The 24,438-nt window shown below is 44.1% G+C and overlaps 1 protein-coding gene across 1 annotated transcript in view; it reads left to right on the forward strand.

Moving 5' to 3' along the window:
* The window catches only part of HSD17B12 (hydroxysteroid 17-beta dehydrogenase 12), a 229,022-nt gene that overhangs the window by 23,349 nt on the left and 181,235 nt on the right, over window positions 1–24,438 (forward strand). Inside the window, exon 2 of the mRNA XM_089663878.1 lies at window positions 10,414–10,491. Coding sequence (XP_089520004.1) covers window positions 10,414–10,491 — 78 coding nt within the window. The remainder of the gene's footprint in view (window positions 1–10,413; window positions 10,492–24,438) is intronic.

Consider the following 24,438-nt stretch of genomic DNA (forward strand, 5'->3'; position numbering starts at 1 on the left):
AAAAAACCTGGAGCCTTTACAACCACTTTAAGTGCCCAGTGAGTTGTTCTGCATCCAGTGCACTGCAAAAACACTGCAGCATATTTGCATTTTCCATGCAGCACCACACAACATATCACACCGGTATTGTGGTGTGAATAGGGCACATAGAAAAAAATTAATTTCTACCTGCCTTTGCAGTGACTAATGTGTATCCAGTGTGGTAAAATGACAGTCACCGCACATAGTGTGAACACGCCCTTAAAATGTTTATTGATTAAGAACATTAAATACATCCAACGCGTTTCAGGGGAAAGACCTCCCTTCTTCAGGTTTTCAGCATACAGTTTGTTACTATAACAGAGCAGAATTCACTAGAAGGCCAGTTTTTCATTGGCTCACTGGCTGTGATTAACAGCTGTGGGAGCCTATGGCTCCTGCTTCTGTCTCTGCCAATGAGAAGAGGGAGTCCCGGGATAGCCGAGACTCCAGTGCACATCGCTGGATCGAGATGGGGCTTAAGTGTGTATTAGGAGGGCTGGGGGGGGAATGCTACACACAGAAGGATTTTTACCTTCATACATAGAATACATGAAGGTAAAAAACCTGGAGCCTTTACAACCACTTTAAGTGCCCAGTGAGTTGTTCTGCATCCAGTGCACTGCAGATACACTGCAGCATATTTGCATTTTCCATGCAGCACCACACAACATATCACACCAGTATTGTGGTGTGAATAGGGCACAGAGAAAAAAATTAATTTCTACCTGCCCATTAAATACATCCAACACGTTTCAAGGAAAAGACCTCCCTTCTTCAGGTCTTCAGCATACAGTTTGTTACTATAACAGGGCAGAATTCACTAGAAGGCCAGTTTTAGGGCTAAATTGGTCTGCAGTGGCAGTGTATCATTGTGGCTTGATCCAATAGAAATACAAATCTGATTAGGGTTCCAACACTTCCTCACTTTATTAGAAAAAAAAAGTTTCGGGTGATACACATGAGAGATGAAACAAATCCTCCTATGTAACTTGTACCTGTTTATCTGCAGTTTTCTCTTCTCTACAGCCATTCAAAGTGCAGAATGTATATGGCTTGTCTGAGCTTCCAATTTGCAGTGGGCGGGGAGCTTAAGTTACACACTGCAGAGCTCAGTGAGAGCTGACTGGAGGGAAGGGGCACATCCTTGAGTAAGGGCAGATGATTCATGTAACATTTACTTCCTGGAATCCATCTGGAATGCTGACAGGAGGGTGTGCTTAGCTGAGAAAGCCCCTCCTCCTCCTCTCCGCCAGGTGAAAGAAACAAAAAAGCCCTTGAAGACTTCTGGGATGTATGACAGCCTAGGCCAGTAACCAGGAAGCAACTGAAGAAATGTAAAAAAAAAAAGAATAAAAAAAGGAAGTATAATATACCTTCCTATCTAGTTACTAAGTTACTAATGGTACCAGAAGAAGGATTAATATAGTTCATGTTGATTGAAAGAGAGAAGTTCCGCTTTAATAACATACATGCCTTCTGTGATTTTTGGCCTGATGTAAATTGTCTTTGGAGATGGAATTTCAGAAAAGATTATTAATATATACTGTATAATATTCTGTACCTCGCCATTATTACATACATCCAAGGATTTTTTTTCACTGGGAATCCAGTTCCAGCACTGAATGTATATAATGGCAAGGTGTGCTGGGATGCGCTGGAGGGTCTATTGATGCTGGCTGCTGGTGGGATCTATTGTTACTGGAGGAGATCAAATTTTTTGCATGGGGAAGGGCTGTTGTTGCTGAGGGGGGTCTTACGTTGCTGAGGGGTCATTTGTTACTTGGAGAGATCTTCTGTTGAGGAAGAGGTCTATTAACGCTGTCTGTTGGGAGATATGTTGTTGCTGCTGGGGTGGTATTTTGTTGCGGGAGATCCATTGTTGTTGGGAGGAGTCTATTGCTGTAGAGGGATCTATTGTTGCTCGGGGGCATCTATTGCTGCTGGCGGCAGGGGATCTATTGTACTACTTTTCATGTTATCATTGACAAAATCCATACCAATTACTTAGCTGCACAAAATGATACTTGGTTCTGTATTCCCTAAAATGGGCGGTACTGAGAGGTGGGTTAGGGGTGGAACTAATGGTCGGTGCTCAGGGGTGGGTAGCGGGTGAAGACAAGGAGTGACTCAGAAAGGGGGAGTCCTTGCACCTATTCTCTGAGAAAAAAGCCCTGGATACATCTGTTCTTTTTTCTGTTGCTACCTTTGTTGGACATGATGTCCCAAGGGGAAATAATGTAGAGTACTGATCCACCTGCCAGGATAGATCTTCTGTTGAGGAAGAGGTCTTTTACTGCTGGCTGTTGGGAGTTCTGTTGTTGCTGCTGGGGTGGTATTTTGTTGTGGGGGATCCATTGTTGTTGGGGGGGGGTCTATTGCTGTGGAGGGATCTATTGTTGCTGGGGCATCTATTTCTGCTGGCTGTAGGGGCTCTACTGTACTACTTTTCATGTTATCATTGACAAATTCCATACCAATTACTTAGCTCCACAAAATAATACTTGGTTCTGTATTCTCCAAAATGGGCGGTACTGAGAGGTGGGTTAGGGGTGGAACTAATGGTCGATGCTCAGGGGTGGGTAGCGGGTGGAGACAAGGAGTGACTCAGAAGGGGGAGTTCCTGCACCTATTCTCTGAGAAAAAAAGCCCTGGATACATCTGTTCTTTTTTCTGTTGATACCTTTGATGGGCATGATGTCCCAAGAGGAAATAATGTATAGTACTGATCCACCTGCCAGGACATCATTGCACCACCCATGTACTGTAAATGTTCATTTTGACCATAGACTTGTTGGTAGTGTGCTGGATCCAAAAGTATGAACGCTTTAAGTCCAGATTTTAGAGGCTGCTTTATATCAGCCAGGGTATCCTCGGGGGGGGGGGGGGGGGGGTGTGTCCCTGGGGTAGGTCCCTGCGGTAGTCTTAAATAATGTGAAAAGGAAAAGGATGAAAGCAGAGAGCTCAATACTTCCCTTCATCGGGGCTTAGACCAGGGGTGCTCAACCTCTCGAAGAGCGAGGGCCACTTGAATGAGCTGGTAACTGGCCACAATGAAATAAAATGGTTCAGAATATCAATTTTTTTTATTTTGAATAGCATAATGAACAGTTTCCTCCTGCAGCCACTGAATGTTGGCAGGAGGGATAGGAGAAGAAGCTGTTGATTGCAGGAGGAGAATAGAGAGGATCGGTTCCTTTATATACTGTCCCTACCACCCCTCCTGTCCAAGTGTAAAACAGAATGTGATAGGGAGGCCGCAAGGGCCCCCTGGAGCATGGGGTGGGGTTGACACCTGATGCTAAACCAGTGGTTGGGGGGTGTAGTAATAACATGTCTCAACTGTTGAGTTTTACCACCTTGCAAATTGCAAATGTAAATGAGCCCTTAGTGTGCTGAGCCCCCTATAGGGCCGCTTTCACACTGGTACATGGTGGTATACCTCGGGTGCAGCTCAATGCACCTGCAGCTTTCCTGCGGGTTAGCTGCACCTTGCCATAGACTTCTATTACATCTTGCAAGTGTGTTTTGCTTTCTGAAAGCGCAACAAAACTCTTGCTCAGTGCTGTTAACCGCAGGAAATCCGCAGGAGCACTGCGCTACATCCATAGATAAGTGTGAACACAGTCTAATAGTTTTTAACCCTTTTATAGGTGCTGATATGCCCATTGAAAAAGCACAGTGTATATGATGTTTGATGCACTGACCTTTTCTTCCTTTTTTGGGGCCACATCAGAGGGCTCCAAGGGCCACAGGTTGAACACCCTTGGCTTGGGGTATTTGAGGAGACTACTAGACAATACTGGTGACCCAATCTAGCATGTCTCTTGTCCTCCAGTATTGTCCTCCAGTATTGTCCTCCAGTATTGTCCTCCAGTATTGTCCTCCAGTATTGTCCACCAGTATTGTCCTCCAGTATTGTCTTCCAGCATTTTCCTCTAGTATTGTCCTCTAGTATTGTCCTCCAGTATTGTTCTCCAGTATTGTTCTCCAGTATTGTCCTCCAGTATTGTCCTCCAGTATTGTCCTCTAGTATTGTCCTCCAGTATTGTCCTCCAGTATTGTTCTCCAGTATTGTTCTCCAGTATTTTCCTCCAGTATTGTCTTCCAGTATTGTCTTCCAGTATTGTCCTCCAGTATTGTCCTCCAGTATTGTCCTCCAGTATTGTCTTCCAGTATTGTCCTCCAGTATTGTCATACAGTATTGTCCTCCAGTATTGTCCTCTAGTATTGTCCTCCAGTATTGTCCTCCAGTATTGTCCTCCAGTATTGTTCTCCAGTATTGTTCTCCAGTATTTTCCTCCAGTGTTGTCTTCCAGTATTGTCTTCCAGTATTGTCCTCCAGTATTGTCCTCCAGTATTGTCCTTCAGTATTGTCCTCCAGTATTGTCTTCCAGTATTGTCTTTCAGTATTGTTCTCCAGTATTGTTCTCCAGTATTGTCCTCCAGTATTGTCCTCCAGTATTGTCCTCTAGTATTGTTCTCCAGTATTGTCCTCCAGTATTGTCCTCCAGTATTGTGCTCCAGTATTGTCCTCCAGTATTTTCCTCCAGTATTTTCTTCCAGTATTGTCCTCTAGTATTTTCTTCCAGTATTGTCCTCCAGAATTTTCCTCCAGTATTGTCCTCAAGTAGTGTCCTCTAGTAACTTCTTCCAGTATTGTCCTCTAGTATTGTCCACCAGTATTGTGCTCTAGAATTGTCCTCCAGTATTGTCCTCCAGCATTGTCCTCCAGCATTGTCCTCCAGCATTGTCCTCCAGCATTGTCCTCCAGCATTGTCCTCCAGCATTGTCCTCTAGTATTGTCCTCTAGTATTGTCCTCTAGTATTGTCCTCCAGTATTGTCCATCAGTATTGTGCTCTAGTATTGTGCTCTAGAATTGTCCTCCAGTATTGTCCATCAGTATTGTCCACCAGTATTGTGCTCTAGAATTGTCCTCCAGTATTGTCCATCAGTATTGTCCACCAGTATTGTGCTCTAGCATTGTCTTCTAGTATTGTCCTCTAGTATTGTCCTCCAGTATTGTCCATCAGTATTGTGCTCTAGAATTGTCCTCTAGTATTGTCCTCTAGTATTGTCCTCCAGTATTGTCCTCCAGCATTGTCCTCCAGTATTGTCCTCCAGTATTGTCCTCCAGTATTGTCCTCCAGTATTGTCCTCCAGCATTGTCCTCCAGCATTGTCCTCCAATATTGTCCTCCAGTATTGTCCTCCAGTAATGTCCTCCAGTATTGTACTCCAGTATTGTCCTCCAGTATTGTCCTCCAGTATTGTCCTCCAGTAATGTCCTCCAGTATTGTCCTCCACCATTTTTATATTCCGGATAAACTTGCATTGTGACGTATTTATCATCAACATGCAGCAGGATCTGGTCATCCAGCTTGTACTTATACCCTGTCAATACAGGTCTATCTGCTGTATTTGATGTCCCGGTCTGGGAGAACTGATTGTAATTGGGTGTATGGAGGGTGATGTTATAATATACAGTATCTTATTCTTTCCTTTCCCAAACATTTATGAAATATTTTTTAAAAATTAAAGGCTCAAGGTTTTTTACCTTCATGCATTCTAAACCTTCTGTGTGCAGAATCCCCCCCATCCCCTCAATACTTACCTGAGCCTCATTGAGATCCAGCGATGTGCACGGCAGCCTCGGCTGTCCCGGGTCTCTGCCCCCTCATTGGCTGAGACTCTGCTGTCAATCACAGCCAGTCAGCCAATGAAGAGAGAGAGGTGGTGGGGCTAAGCCATGGTTCCGTGTGTGAATGGACACTTGGAGCAGCGGGTGCCCCCATAGCAAACTGCTTGTTGTTGGGGCACCCTACAGAAAGGAGGAGCCAGAAGCGCGGGCAGAAGACCCGAGAAGAGGATGATCCGGGCTACTCTGTGCAAAATCACTGCACACAGCAGGTAAGTATAATATGTTTCTTATTTACATTTTTTTTTTTTTTTTTAAATTAACCTATTATCGTTTAAAGCTTATATGTGTCATAACTTTGAATAAAATGGAGTATTCCCATAACTTCTTCTGCTGACACCCTATAACACCTTGACACACAGGGTGTCACCAGGACAGGAAGTGGGACTGAGTGTACCCAGGTTCATTTTTTTTTTCTGCATTCACTAACACTGGTGTAACCTGCCCTCCTGAAACTGTTCCAAGCAGTAAATCACAGTGCAGTTTTATTTGGTGTCTGCTCACCTGGGTCTGTTTAAGCACAGTCAGAATTCTTAAAGGCAAAACTTTTTTTTTTTTAGTTTTGGGTACAGTAAGGTTCCATTCACACGTTATTTATGTTATTTTCATTGCGACTTTACAGTTCAACTTGATGCAACTTTGACGCGACTTTGGATGAGTGCGACTGTGGTGCAACTTTGGATGAGTGCGACTTTGGTGCAACTTTGGATGAGTGCGACTTTGGTGCAACTTTGGCTTTGACCAGGGATGATAGTTTGTGCTGTACAAAGTCGCAAACAAGTCACATGTATATCATTCAGGTGTGACTTTCATGTGACTTCTGAGTTTCCTCCTGCAGCCACTGAATGTTGGCAGGAGGGATAGGAGAAGAAGCTGGTGGTTGCAGGAGAATAGAGAGGATTGGTTCCTGTATATGCTGCCCCTACCACCCCTCCTGTCCAAGTGTAAAACAGAATGTGATAGGGAGGCCGCATGGGCCCCCTGGAGCATGGGGTGGGGTTGACACCTGATGCTACACCAGTGGTTGGGGGGTGTGGTAATAACACATCTCAACTGTGGGGTTTTACCACCTTCCAAATTGCAAATGTAAATGAGCCCTTAGTGTGCTGAGCCCCCTATAGGGCCGCTTTCACACTGATACACTGTGGTATACCTCGGGTGCAGCTCAATGCACCTGCAGCTTTCCAGCGGGTTAGCTGCACCTTGCCATAGACTTCTATTACTTCTTGCAAGTGTGTTTTGCTTTCTGAAAGCGCAACAAAACTCTTGCTCAGTGCTACTAACCCGCAGGAAATCCGCAGGAGCACTGCGCTACATCCATAGATAAGTGTGAACACAGCCTAACAGTTTTTAACCCTTTTATAGGTGCTGATATGGCCATTGAAAAAGCACAGTGTATGTGATGTTTGATGCACTGACCTTTTCTTCCTCTTCTGGGGCCACATCAGAGGGCCCCAAGGGCCAAAGGTTGTACATTCTTGGCTTGGAGTATTTGAGGAGACTACTAGACAATACTGGTGACCCAATCTAGCATGTATATCATTCAGATGCGACTTTCATGCGACTTCGGAGGGTTTACATTGAAGTCTATGGACCTCAAGTAGCATGAAAGTTGGACCAAAGTAGTGCAGGAACTATATTCAAGTTGCTGTGACTTGAAGTCGCACAGATATGAATGGCACACATTGGGAAACATGGGGTGCGACTTGTCATGTGACTTTGGACCCCGTATAAAAAGTTGTACAAGTGTGAATGGGCTCTAAGGGAGAGTTGTAACCCTGATAAGATTTTTTGTCTTTTGCCATCAGTGTCCCATTGGGGAGATTCACCTTCACTTCCTGTCCTATAGCCAACAGGAAGTAAGAAATAATCCCTGTAAATTAAAGGAATCTCTTGGGAACCCCCAGGTCACCAGAACTAGTGTCCCCATGGGAAGATTTCCCCTCTATTACTTTTCTGGGGACAGCCCAAAATTTGGGATTTTCTTTTACTTTCAATGATAACGGTAAACAGGACAAATAGAGAGAAGGAATCTCCCTAATGGGGACGCAGACAGCAATAAAAACCCATCAGGTTTTCTAATCCATCTCCACTCTATCCAAAACTTAAAAAAAAATGTTTTGCCTTTCGTTATACTTTAATTTCTGATGAAGGGGGGGGTGTTTGGCCACCAAAATGCGTAAGCACTATTCTGCTATGAAACATTTTTATTGTGAAATTACCTTGGACCAGGGGCAAACTGACCATTTGGAAACTCGGGCACTGCCCGAGGGCCCGGGATCAGTAGGGGGCCCCATGAGATGCCCCTAGTACCTTTTTCATAGGCTTTTTTGAGTTTGGGCAAGGACACAAGGGCCCCATGATCCCCTATTGCCCAGGGGTCCCATGAGTTGTCAGTCCGCCCCTGCCTTGGACCTTTGTTTGGTGCTCCCATTGGAATGTATTTGTATGGATTCTCAAATCTGGGTTCTTTGCCTGTTCTTGAGGGTGATCCTCGTGTTATGGAGTGCTGCTGAACTGGAACCAGTGTGCCCAGTGGCCATTTCTGTGACCCTTAGTCTGAATCCAGCACCCTGTTTGTTCTTGTGTTTGAGCAATGATAACTTGACAGAGGGTCTAACACTCGCCCCTTCCCATTCTATTCAAAACTAAAACTAAAAAAAAGTTGAAAAACTGTATCAGCAGCAATCCACTCTTAGCTCCTTTTGCCGTATTTAGTAGTTGCCAACAAGGGACTGCATATGACAATGTCTTCAGCTAGGGACGCATTTCACCACTTCTGACTTGTTCACAAAGATTGGGTAAGTCCAGCGGCGGACTGACAACTCATAGGGCCCCCGGGCAATAGGGGAGCATGGGGTCCCTGTGTCCTTGCCCAAACTCAAAAATGCCTATGAAAAAGGTACCAGGGGCATCTCATGGGGCCCTCTACTGACCCCGGGCCCTTGGGCAGTTCCACATGGTCAGTCCGCCCCTGGGTAAGTCTGACTTTCCCCTATCTGTATGCACAAGCCAGAAGTGGTGAAATGCGTCAGAAGGTTGGTTGCCAGGGGAAGACATTGTTGACAACTAATAAATATGGCAAGAGGCGCTAAGAGTGGAGTGCAGCTGATACATTTTTCTTCATATTTCTGATGGGGGGTGGAGATGGACTACAGTGGCCGGCCCCCAAATGTCCATGTACAGGAGGGGCGGGGCTATGGATTTGGGCATGTCTCTGGTCTAAATAAAACGTTTTTACACTTTACTGCAATAAAACTCCAAGTATGGTTTTTATTGCATAGTTACATTGGTCCAGTTTGTAAGTATACATATTCAATGCCTGTGGGACTGCTGGGGAGGTGGGGCAGTGACATCATGGCCTCATCCCTGTCCGATCAGAGAATGCCTTATATTCACAAAAAAAAAGTACAAGATGTTCGGTGAATGGCGGCTATGCTGAGCAACGAAGATCCCCCCCTGGCGAATGGCAGCTGTTAAACCGCTGTATGGTCTTGGTCACCGTGTTGCAGCTCAGTTTCAGGGTCTTGGCAATCTTCTTATAGCCTAGGCCATCTTTATGTAGAGCAACAATTCTTTTTTTCAGATCCTCAGAGTTCTTTGCCATGAGGTGCCATGTTGAACTTCCAGTGACCAGTATAAGAGAGCGAGAGCGATAACACCAAATTTAACACACCCGCTCCCCATTCACACCTGAGACCTTGTGACACTAACGAGTCACATGACACCGGGGAGAGAAAATGGCTAATTGGGCCCAATTTGGACATTTTCATTCCAACATGATAAAGTCCCCAAACACACCTCCAAGATGACCACTGCCTTGCTAAAGAAGCTGAGGGTAAAGGTGATGGACTGGCCATGCAGACCTAAACCCTATTGAGCATCTGTGGGGCATCCTCAAACGGAAGGTAGAGGAGCGCAAGGTCTCTAACATCCACCAGCTCCGTGATGTTGTCATGGAGGAGTGGAAGAGGACTCCAGTGGCAACCTGTGAAGCTCTGGTGAACTCCATGCCCAAGAGGGTTAAGGCAGTGCTGGAAAATAATGGCGGCCACACAAAATATTGACACTTTGGGCCCAATTTGGACATTTTCACTTAGGGGTGTACTCACTTTTGTTGCCAGCAGTTTAGACATTAATGGCGGTGTGTTGAGCTGTTTTGAGGGGACAGCAAATTTACATGTTATACAAGCTGTACACTGACTACGTCACATTGTAGCAAAAAGTCATTTCTTCAGTGTTGTCACATTCCTCCACTGCACCTATGGAGGGAGCCATGGTTGTCACCCTAGGCTGCTCTCCTATGGACTCTAAACATGTCTGTGGCTCTTCATCTCCATTACATTGGGGGGGTCAGGGAAGTTAGTAATTTACAGAAGATAGCTAAGAGAGAAGATATTCTTTTGTGCCAGTTCAAAGGAAGTGATGGACATAGCATTTCTGGCTGCATGAACAAGTATTCTCTGTATTTGCTGAAAATGTTATTAGCTTAAAAAAAAGAAAACTAATGCAGCCACCACATCTAAAGACTGTAAGCTATATGACATTTGTGTTCTTGGGTTTAGTTACCCTTTAACATCTGTAGAATGGAAGCAATAGGAAAGCTGCATGTTGTCTACAGGGCAATATTTTATTTTCAATGAAAGCTGCTGATTCTCTTTAATAATTTTATATCTTTTTTTTTTTTTTTTAATTAGAGAACCACGTGAAGGATGTTGCCTTCTGGATAAGAACTCTGTCCGCGAAAGAGGTGATGATTAAAACACACGCTACAAGTAAGGAATCGCCCTGACCCGGACAATGAAGTGTAGGGATACCTGACATGCACATTCTTATTCAGGGTCAGTGGCTTACTGCTGCAACTTCAAATATCAACTTAGCCAACACTTTTATACAATGCTTCTGAATAATCATGTTCATTAAAGCTGAACTCCGAAAACTAAATTTCTAGTTATAGTATAAATATGGGAGATGTCTTATCTGCCAGTAGATTGGTAATATTATTTGACATGTCCTATGACCCAGAATGCATAGCCATTCGGTGACCATAATTTTCGCTTCTGAATTTAAGCACTAAAGCTAGGTCTAGAGTAGGGGTCTCCAAACTTTTCAAATTAAGGGCCAGACATTCGGAGGGCTGGATTAGGGCCAGTAAGGATAGAATATGTCCTGGCCCCAGCCTCAGTGAGAATAAACATGGTCTCATGGCCTGGTTAGTAGGAGGACTAGTGCCCCATCATTGGTATTACTGGGAAGAATAGTACACCATCATTGGTATTACTGGAGAGAATAGTACACCATTATTGGTATTACTGGGAAGAATAGTACACCATCATTGGTATTACTGGGAAAAACAGTACACCATCATTGGTTCTAGTGGGAAGAATAGTACACCATCATTGGTTCTAGTGGGAAGAATAGTACACCATCATTGTTTCTAGTGGGAAGAATAGTACACCATCATTGGTTCTAGTGGGAAGAATAGTACACCATCATTGGTTCTAGTGGGAAGAATAGTACACCATCATTGGTTCTAGTGGGAAGAATAGTACACCATCATTGGTTCTAGTGGGAAGAATAGTACACCATCATTGGTTCTAGTGGGAAGAATAGTACACCATCATTGGTTCTAGTGGGAAGAATAGTACACCATCATTGGTATTACTGGGAAGAATAGTACACCATCATTGGTTCCAGTGGGAAGAATAGTACACCATCATTGGTATTACTGGGAAGAATAGTACACCATCATTGGTATTACTGAGAAAAATAGTACACCATCATTGGTTCTAGTGGGAAGAATAGTACACCATCATAGGTATTACTGGGAAGAATAGTACACCATCATTGGAAGTAATGGGAAGAATAGTACACCATCATTGGTTCTAGTGGGAAGAATAGTACACCATCATTGGTTCTAGTGGGAAGAATAGTACACCATCATTGGTATTACTGGGAAGAATAGTACACCATCATTGGTTCCAGTGGGAAGAATAGCACACCATCATTGGTATTACTGGGAAGAAGTGCCCCATCATTAGTATTACTGGGAAGAATAGTACACCACCATTGGTATTACTGGGAAGAATAGGACACCATCATTGGTATTACTGGGAAGAATAGTACACCATCATTGGTTCTAGTGCGAAGAATAGTACACCATCATTGGTTCTAGTGGGAAGAATAGTACACCATCATTAGTATTACTGGGAAGAATAGTACACCATCATTGGTATTAATGGGAAGAATAGTACACCATCATTGGTATTAATGGGAAGAATAGTACACCATCATTGGTTCTAGTGGGAAGAATAGTACACCATCATTGGTATTAATGGGAAGAATAGTACACCATCATTGGTATTACTGGGAAGAATAGCACACCATCATTGGAATTACTGGGAAGAATAGTACACCATCATTGGTATTACTGGGAAGAATAGTACACCATCATTGGTTCCAGTGGGAAGAATAGCACACCATCATTGGTATTACTGGGAAGAATAGTACACCATCATTGGTATTACTGTGAAGAATAGTACACCATCATTGGTTCTAGTGGGAAGAATAGTACACCATCATTGGTTCTAGTGGGAAGAATAGTACACCATCATTGGTTCTAGTGGGAAGAATAGTACACCATCATTGGTTCTAGTGGGAAGAATAGTACACCATCATTGGTATTACTGGGAAGAATAGTACACCATCATTGGTATTACTGGGAAGAATAGTACACCATCATTGGTTCTAGTGGGAAGAATAGTACACCATCATTGGTATTACTGGGAAGAATAGTACACCATCATTGGTATTACTGGGAAGAATAGTACACCATCATTGGTATTACTGGGAAGAATAGTACACCATCATTGGTATTAATGGAAAGAATGGTACACCATCAGTGGTTCTAGTGGGAAGAATAGTACACCATCATTGGTATTACTGGGAAGAATAGTACACCATCATTAGTATTACTGGGAAGAATAGTATACCATCATTGGTTCTAGTGGGAAGAATAGTACACCATCATTGGTTCTAGTGGGAAGAATAGTACACCATCATTGGTATTACTGGGAAGAATAGTACACCATTATTGGTTCCAGTGGGAAGAATAGCACACCATTATTGGTTCTAGTGGGAAGAATAGTACACCATTATTGGTTCTAGTGGGAAGAATAGTACACCATCATTGGTTCCAGTGGGAAGAATAGTACACCATCATTGGTATTACTGGGAAGAATAGTACACCATCATTAATATTACTGGGAAGAATAGTACACCATCATTGGTTCTAGTGGGAAGAATAGTACACCATCATTGGTATTACTGGGAAGAATAGTACACCATCATTGGTATTACTGGGAAGAATAGTACACCATCATTGGTATTACTGGAAAGAATGGTACACCATCATTGGTTCTAGTGGGAAGAATAGTACACCATCATTGGTATTACTGGGAAGAATAGTACACCATCATTGGTTCTAGTGGGAAGAATAGTACACCATCATTGGTTCTAGTGCTAGTGGGAAGAATAGTACACCATCATTGGTTCTAGTGGGAAGAATAGTACACCATCATTGGTTCTAGTGCTAGTGGGAAGAATAGTACACCATCATTGGTTCTAGTGGGAAGAATAGTACACCATCATTGGTTCTAGTGGGAAGAATAGTACACCATCATTGGTTCTAGTGGGAATAATAGTACACCATCATTGGTATTACTGGGAAGAATACTACACCATCATTGGTTCTAGTGGGAAGAATAGTACACCATCATTGGTATTACTGGGAAGAAGAGTACACCATCATTGGCATTACTGGGAAGAATAGTACACCATCATTGGTTCTAGTGGGAAGAATAGTACACCATCATTGGTTCTAGTGGGAAGAATAGTACACCATCATTGGTATTACTGGGAAGAATAGTACACCATCATTGGTTCTAGTGGGAAGAATAGTACACCATCATTGGTTCTAGTGGGAAGAATAGTACACCATCATTGGTTCTAGTGGGAAGAATAGTACACCATCATTGGTATTACTGGGAAGAATAGTACACCATCATTGGTTCTAGTGGGAAGAATAGTACACCATCATTGGTTCTAGTGGGAAGAATAGTACACCATCATTGGTATTACTGGGAAGAATAGTACACCATCATTGGTATTAATGGGAAGAATAGTACACCATCATTGGTTCTAGTGGGAAGAATAGTACACCATCATTGGTTCTAGTGGGAAGAATAGTACACCATCATTGGTTCTAGTGGGAAGAATAGTACACCACCATTGGTATTACTGGGAAGAATAGTACACCATCATTAATGGGAAGAATAGTACACCACCATTGGTATTACTGGGAAGAATAGTACACCATCATTAATGGGAAGAATAGTACACCATCATTGGTTCTAGTGGGAAGAATAGTACACCATCATTGGTTCTAGTGGGAAGAATAGTACACCACCATTGGTATTACTGGGAAGAATAGTACACCACCGTTGGTATTACTGGGAAGAATAGTACACCATCATTGGTATTAATGGGAAGAATAGTACACCATCATTGGTTCCAGTGGGAAGAATAGTACACCATCATTGGTATTACTGGGAAGACTAATACACCATCATTGGTTCTAGTGGGAAGAATATTACACCATCATTGGTTTCAATGGAAAAAGTGCTGCCCCATTGTTGGCAAAGGGCTAAATCCAGTTTTGAAACCCCTGGTCAGAGCCTTCCCCCAGGGCTGCTGTTAGAAACCATGGGGCCCCATACAGCTAACCTGAGGAGCCCCCCCCCCCCTACACCATCATTGGTATTAATGGGAAGAATAGTACACCATCATTGGTTCTAGTGGGAAGAATAGTACACCATCATTGGTATTACTGGGAAGAATAGTACACCATCATTGGTTCTAGTGGGAAGAATAGTACACCATCATTGGTTCTAGTGGGAAGAATAGTACACCACCATTGGTATTACTGGGAAGAATAGTACACCATCATTAATGGGAAGAATAGTACACCATCATTGGGTCTAGTGGGATGAATAGTACACCATCATTGGTTCTAGTGGGAAGAATAGTACACCATCATTGGTTCTAGTGGGAAGAATAGTACACCACCATTGGCATTACTGGGAAGAATAGTACACCATCATTAATGGGAAGAATAGTACACCACCATTGGTATTACTGGGAAGAATAGTACACCACCGTTGGTATTTCTGGGAAGAATAGTACACCATCATTGGTTCCAGTGGGAAGAATAGTACACCATCATTGGTATTACTGGGAAGAATAGTACACCATCATTGGTATTACTGGGAAGAATAGTACACCATCATTGGTTCTAGTGGGAAGAATAGTACACCATCATTGGTTTCAATGGAAAAAGTGCTGCCCTATTGTTGGCAAAGGGCTAAATCCAGTTTTGAAACCCCTGGTCAGAGCCTTCCCCCAGGGCTGCTGTTAGAAACCATGGGGCCCCATACAGCTAACCTGAGGAGCCCCCCCCCCCCCCACACACACAAACACAGTTTACTAGGCTTCAGTTATGAATGAACACAGTGAGTGATCAGTACCAATCGCTCATTATGTTAACTCAGGATCCTATTGTGTGCTTGCAGCTGCCGGTGGAAAGGAGAGGAGGGAAGCTGGCAGCACTGTGGGAGTGGGGGAACACAGGGGGGCCTGGGCAGCAGGGGAAAAGTATGGTGCACAGGGAGGGTGATGGGTGTGGCGGGGCGGCAGTAATTGGAATCGATCCCCTTTATGTCTCTCTCTGCAGCAGCTGAAAGCCAGCAGGGGGGGAGAAGATCAGAAGCCAGCTTTCAGCTGCTGCAGAGAGAGCCATGCAGGGGATTGGTTCCAGTAATTGCTGCTGTGCTGATCATCCTCCCTGCCGACATCCAATTCACCCAGCTTCCTGGGCCCCCCTGCTGGCCTGGGCCCCATACAGGAAGACTGGTGGTACCCCCTTATCCATGGCCCTGCTGGCCCCCATCCAGTGACTGGACAATGAAGGAGCAGAAACTCACTGATGAGGTCATCACTCTGCTCTTTCCTCTTATAGGCATGGTCGAAATGTTGTCCGGTAGCCCCTCCCTCGCTGAGGATTACAGGAGGCTGCTATCAGGACAGATCCAGATCTTTATGCTTTGTACATGTACAAATAAAGCTTGGTCTAGGGCCTACCCCCTGCCAATGACCAGATAATGGAGAAGTAACTCACTGATAATGTCATCACTCTGCTCTTTCCTCCTGTGAGCATGTCCAAACTCTTGGCCAATAGCCCTTCCCTATCTGAGGATTACGGGAGGCTGCTATGAGGACAGATTCAGATATTTATGTACACATGTATACATTTTATGAGCTTTAAAGGAATACATAGTAAATGTTACCTGCTTGGAGTTCAGCTCTAACAGCTTAGACTGTTTAACAGCTTAAAGTGCCATTAAACCCACATCATAAAAAACTATCAATAAATGCTTTATTATATGATGTTCCTACTCACTCACTAATACCTCTTTTTCTGAATTCTGGAAAAAGCCTGGTTGATCCTGCTGTTCTTTATCTCCCCCTTCTGTCCATGTCCCCAGTGCAGTTGGTGTGTTGGCAGCTTTGCACATGCTCAGTGTTTAGTGAGATTTTACAGTGAGCATTTCCTCCCTCTCCTCCTTCCTCACATCTTAGCAGCCCATGTGACAATAGAGTGACACATATGGGCATGTACACAGTGGTAAATGACAGCTCACTCCCTCCTTCCTCACATCTTAGCAGCCCATGTGACAATAGAGTGACACATATGTGCATGTACACAGTGGTAAAGGACAGCTCACTCCCTCCTTCCTCCCCCATGCCCACCAGCCAGATAAACACAATGAGGGGGGGATATTACATCTTGATCGATGGAGGCTTCACCTCCCTGGTATTCTAAGACACAGGATGGAGGGGCATAACAATGCCTGTGACTGGCAGAAATCCACCCATACTATGTTATTTCCAAAAATAATAAAAGATTTGATTTCAAATATATATTTGTATGACAATTTAAAACAGTTTATTGATATGAATTATTTATTTTTACTTTGTATTTCAAAGACTGTTTTTTATTATTATTATTTTGAACTAGCAGCAGTGGACTAGAAGCTTCTCCTGCCACTGTTTCCCTGCAGACCGGCTGGGAAGGAGCTGGGTCATGTGACGGCTGTATATCGATAAGGATAATCTTAGGTTCTTCTTTTAATTAAAATGGTTTTTTTTGTGTTGCCTAGGGCAGCACAAAACATACATACACTTCTGATCCCATGTACTGTACAGGGGCTTGTGTACACGTGGATTTGTGTGCATTTTACTTTCTCATAAAAGTCAAAGTGAATGCAAAAGCAGATGAAACATCTCAAAAGCAACTCAGCCTAGAAGCAGTTTAGAAGCAGCCCAGAGCAATAATGAAGCATCCTCAAAAAATGAATAGACTGATTGTAAGCAAGTCAAAAGCAGATCAAAGGAACAGGAATACAAAGATCACGCATTAGTAGACTGCAGTTTTCTTGCTTCTATGTCTGAAGCTCAAGTACAAAAGAAGCCATTATGTCATTGAGTAAAATAAAAGTCAAAAAGCAGGACCTTAAAAAAAAAATGATTTATACTTACCTGGCCTTCCACCTGTTTCTCTGATCTGTTCAAAAGCTACAGTATGGCCAACTGAACAATCTTCACATTAAACATTTCTGGGAGTGTCGGATGTCTGCGTCTGACCGCCATGCATTGTGGTTCCTTCCGCTGACCCTACTATCACAACTATGTCCGGCAATAATGTAGGGGATGGCAGTAGAGACCACAAAACGCAAGGGTGGACATAATGCCTTACACACGCGGATGTTGGCTGTTGCTCCTCAAGCAGGGGCGGACTGATCATTTGGAAACTCGGGCACTTGCCGAGGGCCTGGGGTCAGTAGGGGGCCCCATGATCCCCTATTGCCCAGGGGTCCCATGAGTTGTCAGTCCACCCCTGTCCTCAGGAGAACAAGGATCACAGGAATGGGTGGCTTTGATGACTTTAGGAACTGTAGACATTTTAAGAGACCGTTGCCTACACTTTCATTTTGCCATGATTAAATAGTAAATGTGGGTTTTTGTAGCCTTCACTATATTTATAACGTGGTGGCCGTTACAAGATTTGACTGTTAAAATTCACCTTCATAAACTACACAAATTCAAGAATGTCCAATGATTTACAAGTACAGGTCCACTGTGCCTTTTCACCTCAAACCAAGTTCCATGAACAATCATTGAGAACTTACAAAAGAATTTCTTAGAACCTTCAATATCTGCAACATTTAACAATAAAATTTAGAAATACTAGAATTGCTTGCAGTAAAGGTGAGCACATGTTCAACAATTGTGGGGACATCCAGGATGGTGAATGTGCCAGAATACACTGAATGTTTATAAAGATGCCCCATAGTCTGCTTGAAGACCAAGAGTGAGCTGACCAAAGCAAAAGTGATATTTCAGTTGTGGGCAGAGTCTGTTGGATTGATTTATCCACTGAGTTCTTACATTTCTTGGGGACTTCGGCAACACAGTCGCTGAGCCATCATCTTCATCTCTGTTCCTGTCCAGCTTAGAGGCTCATTCCATTTACTATAATATCTAATGAACTCAAAATCCAGAAGGGAGCGTGGGAATGCTTTGTAGTTTCTGAAGAAGGTTAAAAAACCTGAGAATTTAAGATGAAACATGCCACTAACAGAACCTCTATGATAAATGAGCAGCCATTAGGTCATTCATTCTCAGCTGGGGTTCCATGGAACAGTAAGGTTTCTCCAGAAGTTGCTAGGTGTTCCTTAAACTATGGCTGATTGATTCCAATTTGATGGTGCTTGCAAAGATCCAGGGCCAGCAAGCAGGCTGGAGGGCATTCTTCCCAATGACCAACTAATTAAGGCACATTCTTTCCACTAAAAATACACTACTGACCACTAAAGTAAGGCAAATTCTTCCCATTGACCACCAACTACTGGCTACTAAAGAAAGGTGCATTCTTCCCATTGACCACCAATGTAAGTAGCATTCTCCCCAATGACCACCAATGTAAGTAGCTTTCTCCCCAATGAACACCAATGTAAGCAGCATTCTTTCCATTGTCCACCAATGTAAGGGACATTATTTCCACTGTCCACCAATGTAAGGAGCCTTCCTCCCAATGACCACCAATGTAAGGGGCATTCTTCCCAATTACCACCAATGTACGAGACATTATTTCTACTGTCCACCAATGTAAGGGGCATTCTTCTCACTGACCACAAATGTAAGGAGCCTTCTTCCCACTGATCACCAATGTAAAGGTCATTCTTCCCAATGACCACCAATGTAAGTGACAATATTTCCACTGTGCACCAATGTAAGGGGCATTCTTCCCACTGACCACCAATGTAAGGGACATTCTTCCCACTGACCACCATGTAAGGGACATTCTTCCCACTGATCACCAATGTAAGGGGCATTCTTCACACTGGCCACCAATGTAAGGTACATTTTTTCCACTGTCCACCAATATAATGGGCATTCTTCCCACTGACCAACAATGTAAGGAGCATTCTTTCCTATGACCACCAATGTAAGGGGCATTTTTCCCAATGACCACCAATTTAAGGGACATTATTACACTGTCCACCAATGTAAGGGGCATTCTTTCCTATGACCAACAATGTAAGGAGCATCATTCCCACTGACCTCCAATGTAAGGGGCATTCTTCCCACTGACCACCAACTTAAGACACATTTTTTCCATTGACAATCCACTACTGACCACCGGTGTAAGAAACATTCTTTCCACTGGCCACTAATGTAAGGGGCATTCTCTGCACTGACCCCCAATGGATTGGTTTTAGCAGGTTTCCCAGAAACCTGAAAATTATTTCAAAGGTTCCTCTGAGGTAAAGAAGGTTGAGAAAGGCTAGATTAGGTAATCGAACTCTTCAGCATCTTCCAAAAACTGAGATATTGTTTATATATTTTACATCAACACATCACACATATGCAAAATTGATTCATTAACTGGCGAAGAAAATATAAAGTAGTACAAGGCATGTACAATATTATCAAACATATAAAGAAAAAGGTTACCAGCATAGGCTCTATTCACTAAACCAGGGGTGGGCATCTGTGGCCCTCCAGCTGTTGTAGAACTACAAGTCCCATGAGGCATTGCAAATTGGACAGTTACAAGCATGACTCCCAAAGGCAGAGGCATTTATTTATTTATTTCAGGTACTTATATAGCACCGTCCATTTACACAGCGCTTTACATATATATTGTACATTCCCATCAGTCCCTAACCCTCAAGGTCAATCTGAAGTCCCTAACTCACATTCATACATACACATATTAGGGACAATTTAGACAGGAGCCAATTAACCTACCAGCACGTCTTTGGAGTGTGGGAGGAAACCAGAGTACTAGGAGGAAACCCACGCAGGCACAGGGAGAACATGCAAACTCCAGGCAGTTGGTGCCGTGGCTGGGATTTGAACCAACGACCCGAGTACTGACAGGCAGAAGTGCTAACCATTTAGCCACTGTGCTGCCCAGGCATGATGGGACTTGTAGTTCACCAACAGCTGGAGGGCCACAGTTGACCACCCCTGCACTAAACTATAACACATACTGTACATTACGTACCATAATGGTTGATCGTTATTTTCAGCAATTAGATGATATATTTCGGCTGTCTTTGTATATAATAATGATCGCTCAGCAAATAACGATCAGTACAGCTTAGAGAACTGACCCTTGAGTTTATGCGTTTTGGTAGGTGAGCCCAAAGCGAACATTTCACATCTAAGGCTGGATTCACACTGATGCGGTGCGGAATTTGCAGTGTTTTCTGTGCGAATTCCGCACCGTATCAGAATCGCACCCCGTTCATGAGAACCGCTGCGGGTGTGTATGTTAAGTTAACAACACCCCGAAATTGGTCCGCAAAACGCACTGCGATGTGCAGAATCGGATCGCATAGGTGTGAATATCCATGTGATCTGATTCTAACGCGGACCAAAAAAAGGTTCCTGCACGTTTTTGGTGCGGGTGTGATTAGAGCCATACAAAATATATGGCTCCAATCGCACCGCACACCAATCGCATGTGATTGGCACAGGAATGTGGTGCGGTTCCCGTGCGAATCACATGCGATGTACCGCACCGCATATATGTGAACTCGGTCTAAAGGTTGATTTCTTGTTTATGTTAAATGAATCTGGAATAAAGGTATAAAATATAAAACTTTCATTCAAACTTTCATATTTTATGTATTCAGTTGTGGTTATTTATAAGCACACATTAAACATGTCTTAACCATGGTTTCCTATGTTGCCTTTACCCATCCATTGTCTCTTTGGATCTTGAAATTAAAAAATAAATCATTTACATTTTTAGAAGCTGCTTTTGTCTTTTTTTCTTATTGTGTCTTATTCCGATGTAGTAAAGGAAAAGTGTTGTGTCATTTTTTGCTGTGCCTTATATTTATGTCTATATCGTATATTTGGTTATAAATGGTGCACACAAGCATATGGGGTGGATTTACTAAAGGAAAATAGTCTGTGCACTTTGCAAGTGCAGTTGAACTCTGCAAGGTAGGGATTCACCTAAATTTCGGTGGCCGAAACATATCAGACGAAAATAGCCCTATTGGCATTTAGCAGGTAGAAAAAATGTAGCCGGTACTGGGGGGCTGTGTGTACTGCAGATGTGGGGGGGGGGGGTGCGGCTGTGTATACAGTGAGCTACCGCTAAAAGTCACTGCCGGTTTTTAAATGTAATTACCGGCTTTTTTTTCCTTTCTCTATAGCTCCAAGAAGGAGCTGTCAATCTCCCTGCCTTAGTGGCACCAAAATAAAGGGCATTCTTCCCAATGATCACCAATGTAAGGGAGATTATTTCAACTGTCCACCAATGTAAGGGGAATTCTTCCCACTGACCCCCAATGTAAGGGGCATTCTTCCCACTGATCACCAATGTAAGGGGCATTCTTCCCACTGTCCACCAATGTAAGGGGCATTCTCCCCACTGACCCCCAATGTAAGGGGCATTCTTCCCACTGATCACCAATGTAAGGGGCATTCTTCCCACTGACCACCAATGTAAGGGGCATTCTCCCCACTGACCCCCAATGTAAGGGGCATTCTTCCCACTGATCACCAATGTAAGGGGCATTCTTCCCACTGTCCACCAATGTAAGGGGCATTCTCCACACTGACCCCCAATGTAAGGGGCATTCTTCTCACTGATCACCAATGTAAGAGGACATTCTTCCCACTGTCCACCAATGTAAGGGGCATTCTTCCCACTGTCCACCAATGTAAGGGACATTCTTCCCACTGTCCACCAATGTAAGGGGCATTCTCCACACTGACCCCCAATGTAATGGGCATTCTTTCCACTGTCCACCAATGTAAGGGGCGTTCTTCCCACTGATCACCAATGTAAGGGACATTCTTCCCACTGATCACCAATGTAAGGGGCATTCTTCCCACTGTCCACCAATGTAAGGGGCATTCTCCACACTGACCCCCAATGTAAGGGGCATTCTTCTCACTGATCACCAATGTAAGAGGACATTCTTCCCACTGTCCACCAATGTAAGGGGCATTCTTCCCACTGTCCACCAATGTAAGGGACATTCTTCCCACTGTCCACCAATGTAAGGGGCATTCTCCACACTGACCCCCAATGTAATGGGCATTCTTCCCACTGTCCACCAATGTAAGGGGCGTTCTTCCCACTGATCACCAATGTAAGGGGTGTTCTTCCCACTGATCACCAATGTAAGGGGCATTCTTCCCACTGACCACCAATGTAAGGGGCATTCTTCCCACTGACCCTCAATGTAAGGGACATTCTTCCCACTGACCACCAATGTAAGGGGCATTCTTCCCAATGACCACCAATGTAAGGGGCATTCTTCCCAATGACCACAGATGTAAGGGGCATTCTTCCCAATGACCACCAATGTAAGGGGCATTCTTCCCACTGACATCCAATGTAAGGGACATTCTTCTCACTGACATCCAATGTAAGGGACATTCTTCCCACTGACCTCCATTGTAAGGGGTATTCATTCCAGGAAACAAAGGGGCGGAGTCACTGTGTAATGTCACTGGGTGACCCCACCCCTTTGTTTCCTTTAGCAGCTGGGAGATTGACAGCTCCTTCTTGAAGCTATAGAGAAGGAAAATAAAAAGCCGGTAATTACATTTAAAAACCCGCATTGACATATAGCTGCCAGTGAAGGAGCCTTTCTGTATACACTGCTCCTCTCCTTCCCCCTCCTTGCACAAACGGCAACCCTTCCCCCCTACAAAGAGGACCTGTCACTCATATACTATCGCATTGGGGGACTATTGATCCTCTGTGTCAGGGGTGGGCAACTGTGGCCCTCCAGCTGTTGTAGAACTACAAGTCCCATAAGGCATTGCAAAACTGACAGTTACAAGCATGACTCCCAAAGGCAGAGGCATGATGGGACTTGGAGCTGGAGGGCCACAGTTGCCCACCCCTGCTCTATGTTATAGCAATAAAATCATAAGTTAAAAAAAAATTTGAGCCTCCCCACCCCCACATACGCAGACATTTTGTTTTCAGCCATGTGCATTCTGAATTTTTGGTGTTGGTTTCAGCACCAGAATTTTCCTTTCGGTGCACCACTACTGCAAGGGCATTTGCTCCAGAACGCAATAAATGAGGTGATGGTTCACTTTGCAAAGAATATGCAATCACATGCAAGGAAAAAAAAAAAAAAACATCATTTTTGCTTGCACCTGATTGAATGATGGAAGTCAGCAGAGCTTCTGCTCATTTACTAAGCTCTGGAGCAACTGCACTTGCAGAGTGCACAGTCACTTGGAGCAGCGGTTCCCAAACTTCTTCAACAGAGCAAAGTTCCAACACATTACACATCAAAAAATGTAGTGACGAAACTTCTTCTTTTACGTGATAAGAGAATGATAGAGGTGTAGCCAGGGGCGGACTGACCATCTGGAAACTGGGGCACTGCATGAGGGCCCGGGGTCAGTAGGGGGCCCCATGAGATGCCCCTGGTACCTTTTTCATAGGCTTTTTTGAGTTTGGGCAAGGACACAGGGGCCCAATGATCCCCTATTGCCTGGGGGCCCCATGAGTTGTCAGTCCGCCCCTGGGTGTGGTTGAGATTCCACTTAAATTTTTAGACAGTGCGTCTTTGGGGGCTGAACTTTTCTCCCTTTGTCAGGACTTGTGCAGAGGGTTGGTAGTGGTTCAGACTGAGAGCATGTATCCTGGATTTGATTTCTCCAATATGGATTCACTCCCGGTTCACATCTGTGCGGGTGGTGCCGATGCAGATCCGCACGAAAATCCGTGCAGCCTCACCACCCGCACAGAGAATTGCAGACCCGCGGGCGGGTGCCATTAGTTCTAATGGCACGCCGCCCTCACTGGGAAACGCAACCGTGCTGGAAACCAAGGTTCCCGTGCGGGCTGCTTTTCCAAAGTAGTACAGGGACCTCTCTCCCTGCGTGTCACGGGGACGGGAGTACATTCCCACACGGCCACATAGGTGTGGAACTAGGGTAAGGATCTGCTCTGGTCACCAGACTTCCATCCCACACCTGCACAATTATTATATTATTATTATACAGGATTTATGGCACCGACAGTTTGCTCAGCACTTTACAATATA

This window comes from Staurois parvus, unplaced genomic scaffold, assembly GCF_062004578.1.
Source record: "Staurois parvus isolate SC_StPar_1 unplaced genomic scaffold, SC_StPar_1.0 ptg001795l, whole genome shotgun sequence".
NCBI lineage: Eukaryota > Metazoa > Chordata > Amphibia > Anura > Ranidae > Staurois > Staurois parvus.